The sequence below is a fragment of the Rhizopus delemar genome, genomic scaffold (assembly GCF_000149305.1).
Source record: "Rhizopus delemar RA 99-880 supercont3.5 genomic scaffold, whole genome shotgun sequence".
Taxonomy (NCBI): Eukaryota; Fungi; Mucoromycota; class Mucoromycetes; order Mucorales; family Rhizopodaceae; genus Rhizopus; species Rhizopus delemar.
Window position 1 is genome coordinate 480,461 of NW_027137831.1, and position 8,058 is coordinate 488,518.

At 34.7% G+C, this 8,058-nt stretch overlaps 2 protein-coding genes across 2 annotated transcripts; one reads left to right on the plus strand and one right to left on the minus strand.

The window, feature by feature from the left end:
• Positions 1 to 322: 322 nt before the first annotated feature.
• RO3G_06923 (uncharacterized protein) lies at positions 323 to 1,080 on the minus strand (the record flags this gene model as incomplete). The annotated part of the gene is made up of 4 exons (XM_067661513.1): positions 323 to 525; positions 580 to 669; positions 730 to 785; positions 833 to 1,080. 4 exons carry the CDS (start codon positions 1,078 to 1,080, stop codon positions 323 to 325), a joined length of 597 nt encoding a protein of 198 aa, XP_067517614.1.
• A 4,217-nt stretch (positions 1,081 to 5,297) lies between these two features.
• RO3G_06924 (uncharacterized protein) lies at positions 5,298 to 6,807 on the plus strand (the record flags this gene model as incomplete). The annotated part of the gene is made up of 2 exons (XM_067661514.1): positions 5,298 to 6,204; positions 6,257 to 6,807. The coding sequence occupies 2 exons, from the start codon at positions 5,298 to 5,300 to the stop codon at positions 6,805 to 6,807; spliced, it is 1,458 nt and encodes a 485-aa protein (XP_067517615.1).
• Between the last annotated feature and the right edge of the window lie 1,251 nt (positions 6,808 to 8,058).

The following is an 8,058-nucleotide window of genomic DNA, read 5'->3' on the forward strand; positions in this document are numbered from 1 at the left end:
TAGCACAATAAGCGAGAGAGTAGGGTATCCTTTGGAAGCGTAAAGGAGCGAAGAAGGAATTGAGATTGGAGAATGTGGGCACGTTCTTGCATGGAAGGTAGATTTGTAAGGTGGAGTATCACCTTGGTAGAAGGACACATAAATACACAAGTAACACTAAAATTAGTGTATATAAACTAACTCTAGCTGCTCACAAATAAAATAAGCCTGTGGTTTCTTTTCTTCTTTCGCTTTGGCTGTGATGCTTAAGCATATATACAAAGAAATGCTACGAATAAAAGTAATAACAGCAATAGTATGCATTTGCTTGTTTATTGGCTGTTTAGAAGCCTTTGTTTTTATAAATAATGGATAAACCATCAAATAAAGGAAGCATAAGAACTTCAACTCTTGGATCGTTGAAGACGAATTCATTAAAATCATGAACTTTTGCTGCTTCTTCCTTCTTGTTTTTTGGGATTCCAAGTTGTGGATTAATCTCTTTCTCAAAACCGACATGGCGGTGTACCAGACCATAAAATAAGGCTATAATTAAAGATTAAATAAATATTTTTATAGATTCATAGGTTTATAAAGTACTATTATCAGCAATTAGAACACCATGATTAGATAACAAATCATACTTCATAATCAATTCATAGTAGTTTTTATAATTTCCCTTGTCGGCATCTATTCAATAAATGATTGCATTATTTCTGTTACATCATCTTTTCTGCATTAGTCGTTTACCCAAAAATATAAAATCATATTTCAAGCTAGGTGATTCTTTAATTAGAGCACCAAGGCTTAATATCATTGTTAGTTTCCTTTTTTATAAACCATTGCCGTATACCTGTCCAAAGCAGGTCCTTCCTTGACAAAAACCTTGTCTTGCAATTGAGCCATTTCAATATATTCTCTAGCCACCTTAACGCATTTAGGATCCATCTCCAAAGTCATCAATTTCGCATCGGGTAGGAGACAAGACCCCATAGCAATAGCAGAGTAACCTGTGAAACTACCAATTTCAAGAACATTTTTTGGCTTGAAAAATTTGATTAACTGGCACATAAACTTGCCTTGAAGATCTCCCGAAAGCATATGTGGATTAGAGAAATCCTTCTCAGTCCTTTCCGCCAACAACTCCAGTACATTTCTGTAAGGCTGTTGAATAGGTGAACTGTAATTATCACTATATTGATCTTCTTTAACTCTCAAGCGATTGTCGACATTCATTAAAGCTGCAACGCTCAAAGAAGTTGTAGTATATCTTTTAAACACATTTGACCTAACCAGTTCCTTTAAAGATTGCGACCTGAGACTGCGAGCTATTAAAGAGTTCATTGTTGCTTGTAACTAACGTATTAAGGTCTTTAGATATATATTCACTGGTTGCTAAAATACTTACACTTCTTGAATAAAAGGTCATAAAATACTTTGGAATTACCATGCACATTTATAGGTTCCGATCTCAAGAGAAACTGCATACATATAAAATGCACACATGTTATTCAAAAAAGGATTTAACTCACTTACATCCATCAGATTGATTACTTTTGCCACTTGTTAACGATTTTATTCAAACCAGTTTAAAAGATTACAATTTAATAAACTAAGATTAATGTCAATCCGCATCTTTGTTTTGCTAATATTGGTTTCATGCACAAATTGAAAAGCAAGGGTTGCTAACTGAACTGTGTAGCATCATACAGTCTTTAATCTCAAAATATGTATGCTATAGTAACGATTCGATATATCAATTGTATTATGAATGATTCACGCTCAACTTGCAGATAATCTGATTAATTGATTCCTCTTTGCACAAACTTAATTAACTTTTCGAGAACTTAATGAACTAAAAACTTGCAGAAATTAGTAAGTATGCTTTTTTTAATTTGTAAATAGCAATACAAATAAATATAGCTTTTGTTGAAATCATCTACTTCTTGTTACACTGAATAGCCTAGTACTTTAAAATATATAACAGACATCATTCTCTGGATTCTCTGTTTTTTTTTTTTTTTTTTTTTTTTTTTTACTCCTTTTTTTTAGCAATCGCATTAACTCTTTTAAGTTAGTAGTTATCTTTAATTTTAACAGAAAAAACCTTGTTTTTTAAAGGTGGTATTGGTTTAGTACGCAATCATTAGAAAGATGGATACTGCAATACACTTCAAGTACTGCATAATGTCTCCAAGAATAAATATAACTGATCAAAGAAAATTCAGAATTAATTTTAAATATATAGACCATGCAAAAGGATAAGAAAGAAATTAGAAAAAAAAACCCAAATAGTCCATCTCTTAGGTCTAATGTCAAGGCAGAAAGCATGCATAATATGCATCACTCTATACTAACTAAACGATACACTCATGTGCTATTTGCTACCAAATTTAATATACATTTCATGACTGCATTGAATTTTTTTGACTCTTAAGGAACGCCATGAAATTATAAGAAAGAGAGTATAATCTAATGTTAAGCTATAGTGTAAATTATTTATAAGCCACGAAGGCCATAGAATATGAATTGAAGAAAGTAAAGGATAAACTCAAATCGCTACTAAATAGATCCAAGGATCTATTCAAAGGATTTGAAGTAATATAAATAGAATAGATGTTGACTTATTGTCCTGAGCTCAAAGTAGAAGGGTATTTTAAGCTTTACTAATGGGTGTTAGAGATTCTAAGGAAAGGGGAAATGAAATTCGACAGGTTAGCTTCAAGAATGATGCGACAAATGATAAGAGCTTTTAGAGCTCAAGCAGTTGAGCAAATCTCTTTTCTCCCAGTAACCTTGGGATGTTATGATGTGTTTCAATATCGATATAAAGCTAGCTGGACTATCATTAGCATTGAATTCTTACTGCTTAACAATTACTCTCACTGTATATGTTTCAATCTATATTTTGATCCTTTTTTGGTCCTGAAGTTACTCTTCATTTATACATGAACAAGATTAATTTGTATCAAATAAGGCTCTCTTTCTTTCTTGCTCTTTACTATAAAGTATCAATTGCTGTGATAAATATCAAATTGAAAAGGATATTTTCAAGAAGCATTTAGAAGACAATAAAATCCTTTCTACCACTTTAAGAATGTTAAACTATGCAAACACGGAATATTAACAATACAAAGTAACCATTCCAATTACTAGCCTAAACATCATTATTTTTTATATATAATTGTTGCATATACACAAATGTGATTATAATCAGATAAGAGAGCAAAATATACACCTTTTGTTGTTGTCGTTTAAAAGTGAAGATATACAAATATTCTGTTGATTAATAGAATGGAAAGTAATAAGCGAATATGCTTCTAACTTGATGAGTCACGCCAGCCTCAGATAACCAAGCTGTGTTCTGTTCCATACTTAATGGGTATCCGTAAGCTTGAATGTTTGCTATAGGGTCACAACAACGTGCATTTAGACGCATGATTTTGATTGTATAGTCTTTATTCATTAATCCTTGCATGTCTAAGCTACGGTATTGATAAGCAACCAAGTAAATATCTGATTCAGATAGCCTAAGACGGTGAGATAAGCTGAATAAGATTGATTTGAAATACTTTGGATGGTGATATTCTTCTTTCATACAATATTTAATAAAAGTGGCTAATTGATGCCAGAATTGCACTTCAGTAGTAGAAGATAAAAGTTGAGACCAATAGAATTGATCAATATCAGTATAAAGAAGGCTTTGTCTCTGTATTTGATCTTGATGATTGCATGCTACTGTAGCGGATCGTTTTCTGGGTTGAGATATAAAGGACAAGCTGAGATGTTGCTGAGATAAAGTTCTAGAATGATATAATGATTTTCTTAATGTGGTATCATACATTAGATTGTTATGTCGTGTAAAGTAGTAAGATGAATATTGTTTATTGTCTGATTGAAAGAATAGGCTTAGTTCATACTTTGTTCCTTATAAGATTGCCGTACCTCCTAGTTTAAATGCATTATCGCGTATATTAACTGTGTGGACACCATTTGTAAGTAAAGTGGTATCAAATGATGGATCCATATTTCATTTATAAAAATTAAAATAAAGTAGAAAAGAAAAAAGAATGAAATAAATAAGCACGCTTGTCATTTAAAGGAGAAATATCACAAGCATGAATTTCAAGCATTGTGGAGTTTTAATTTCAGAAAAAGACACTTGGGGTCACTTGTGTAGATTTTTTTTTTTTCGTTTTCTTTTCTTTTTCCTTTTTTTTTTTTGATTTAATAATAATGAATAGTAATCAAACGAGTAGAGGTGAACCATCTTCATCGAAATATGTACCAACCGAGAGATCATCATTAACAAGTAATAAAAAGGAGAAATATCCAGCACTTGATCAACAACCACAACCAGAGACATATGGTACTATTGAGGAACCTATATCTATCACAGAACCTAATTTACATGATACCTACCGAAACAAAAAGCTTTGTACATATATCATCTTATTCATCACTATTATTACTACACTTATTATATTTGTTCTACTGTGGATTGCTCCTACATTTGCTGAAAGAACCATAAAAGAAGGTGTTCAATTTAAGTTTCAAACAGCCTCGATTCTCAATGTGTCCAAAGAAAATACAATGTCGATGCATGTCGTAGGTCAGATACGACTGGAACCAACTCTTTACAGTTGGTCTAAACAGTTCAGCAAATTATTTGGACAAGTGAATATCAATCCAAGCGAATTGTCTGTAATGCACGCTGATCAAACGATAGGTATCATCGGGTTACCTGCTCTATCACTTAATGCGTCGTCGGCTTTTACGGAGTTTGATTTCGTTACTAGATTTATCATTCAAGATAGTCATGCCTTCATGAGTTTCTGTAAACAAGCTGTAGAAGCCCCCACAGTAATCTGGCATATACTTGGTCCTTTATCAATTGGCATAGGGTGGGTCCCATTTCATTCAACTGTAGGATTGGACAAAAATATAGAACTAGAAGGTGTGCTAAGAGAGATCAAAGATTTTATTTTGATTAAATGCTAACTTTATTATATTAATTTTTATTATAAAATAAAGGTATGAACGGTTTAAAAGAAACAAAGATGCAATCAATGTCCTTTCCTGGGGCCAATCCTCTTGGTGGGGTATCAATATCAGGTACTGTAGGTTTATTTAATCCTTCTGATGTACTCAGCCTTCGGTTGGGCGATGTTGATTTTGGAATATATTTACCTGGTACACAAGGAGACAGTCAGATTGCTATAGTAAGAGCCATAGATGCTAATCTACAAGGCAATCGCATGAATTACTTTAATGTGACCGGTCGCACACTTCCTTTTACTTCAGATGCTGAGGGACCCATGTCTTCTTTTCTTACCCGATACCTGCATGGCGAAAGCAGTATTGTTCACGTTCGCGGCAGCTCATTTGGTCCTGATCCCAATCAACCCACTAACACACCTAGTTGGCTACAAGATGCACTTGGAGCTATCACAATCGCGGTCCCTTTCCCGGGTGCAACTGAGACAGATCTCATTCAAGACTTGGATCTCTCTCATATCAAAATTGACTTTTCTCCTTCCGGACACCCTCTCATCTCTGCAGATGTCGTCACGTATCTCAAACAGCCAAATGAGTTCAACTTTGATCTTGATATAACCGAAATTGATCCAGTTGTCTATTTATACCTCAATTACGATTCACTTCATGCCTTTGCTATTGTTCAATCAGACTCACCTTGTCCTGCTCAGACTACCAAATCGGGTGATCATCAATTGACTGTAAAGTCAAAGATTGTCAAAGCACCCTTCCAGGTCTTGCCAGGTGGGCAAAAAGATTTTGAAGAGTTCTTGAATCGTGTCTTTTATGAAAAGAAAGGAAAGGTCTATATTCGTGGAACTTCTGACGCTCAGGTAGATAGTGCCTTTGGTCATATTGCTGTACATGACTTGGAGTTTAACGGAGTGATCGAGATCCAAGGTATGCAAGGCCTTGGGCACCCTGAAGTAACCTCTGTTTCAATTGTTCGAGGCTATCAAGACGCACTTGAAATCAGCACAACACTCAAGATTTATAATCCTTCTAATGCGGCTGTTAACTTGGGTGATCTTCATATGGCCCTATTATATGATGACCACGTTATAGGAAATGCGTCAATACCTTCTTTAGCTTTAGACGCTGGTGTAGATAATCATCTCAAAGTCTCTGCATGGTTACAAGGAAATGACCCGTATGTCATTGATTTTATTGGTGAATACATTTCAACTGGTAAGAATAAAAAACTACATGTTCAATTTACTCTGTTTCTAAATACGTATAGGCATAGCGAAGCTATCCAATGTTAATTTGACAATCTCAGGGAATTACCCAAATGCCACGAGCTCTGAATTCTTACGTCCACTAATCCACAACTTGACTTTGAGCGTACCTGTGCCACCATTCGATAAAGAACCGCTTTTAGCAGACTGCCAAATGAACTTGCTTTCTTCCACAGTAGTCATGAGCCTTCGTAACCCATTCCCAGGTATAGTCATGACAATCAATAACATTAATGCCTCTGCTACATATGATATTTATGAGATTGGCAACATGGCGGCTAATTTTGAAGACCCAGGAGAAGGTTGGAAAGAAGGACCGATGATACTACCTGGTCCTATTTGTGATGTTCAGTGCAAAGGTATCGTAATCAAGTCTGAAAAGATTCCTGTGATAACAAAAAAATTGGGATATGATGCAATCAAAAGGGCTCTTGGTGGATCTATTGTCGTCTCTGTGGAAAGCCAAGTCGGTGTCATGCTGGGTAATTTCAATCTGGAAAATTTGCGTTATGTTCAGAACAATATTACTACAAAAGTGAGAAAAGGATTTTGAATACAAAAAATTCACTTTTGACAATAAATAAAAATTTAATCCAAATAGATAATGTTTTTCCTTTTTTTTTTTTTAAAAAAAAAAAAGAAGTGCTATTATTAAACAAATGCTGTATGCAAAAAGAAATGAAAATCATATTTGATAGGTACTGTATTTTTCAAGAAGAGATAGTAATAGCCCAGGGATTCTAGCTTCAACGTGTTCTATTCCATTTTTGATGTGAAGATTATGCTGACAACCACAATCTTACAGATAAACGTCTTCAGTGATCTTCTTGTCTGTGATTAAACGTGCACTGAGTTGTTTGTTTTGACATTGGCTGTTTTTAAGCTCTACTGATCATTATATTACAATCATAGATTGGTAGCAAGCCTTTTTGCGATTTATTAATCATTTTTAATTTTATAAAACAATGTTTTCTATTTAAACTTGTAATTATTACATCTAGATCGCATATTACTTATAAGCAACCATTTTATCCTTTTATAGATTAAAACAACTTTGGATGTACAATCCCAATTGCCGTTCTTGTCACATTCAGCTTTTTCCTATCTTAAGCTACCCAGTAATATCACCAACTAAAAATGATAGCAGTAAATCTTGATTTTAAGATCCCCCTAAAAAAAAAGCACAGGTATAAAATTTAATAATGTATTTATGTAGACATATAAACCTGCGAAAAAAAAAAAAAAAAAAAAAAAAAAAAAAAAAAAAAAAAAAAAATGGGCCGTTTTTTTTTTTTAAAAAAAATTTTTTTTTTTTCAAAAAAGGCCCTTTCCTAATTGGTCCTTCGGAAGGCGCCCAATTTGGAACCCCCTTTTTCCAAAAAAACCAAGGCAAAATTTTCGGCTCCGAAAAGGGAACCTCTTCCCAGGCCCCCAACCAAAAAAAAGGCAAAACCCCGGGCCCCGGCTTAAAATAGGGGGGAAATTTTGCCGGCCAGGGCTAAAACCAGGCCGGGGGGGGCCCCCAAAACCCAAAAAAAAAGGGGCAAAATTTCGGAACCCGTTTCCAAATCTGGGAAAGGGACACCCAACCGGGGGAAACCGGAAAAAAAAGGCAAAACCAAAGGTTGGCCCCTTTAAACCCCAAAAACCAGGGGCCTTCCGGCTAGGGTTGGAAAACCTCCGGTGAAAAAGGGTAAGGGGGCCCCGGTCCGGAAAAAAAAAAATTATACCCCGGCCATTGGCCCTTAGAATACCTTCCCAAAAGAACCCGGGAATAATAAACCTCCGCCAAAAAAGGTCCTAA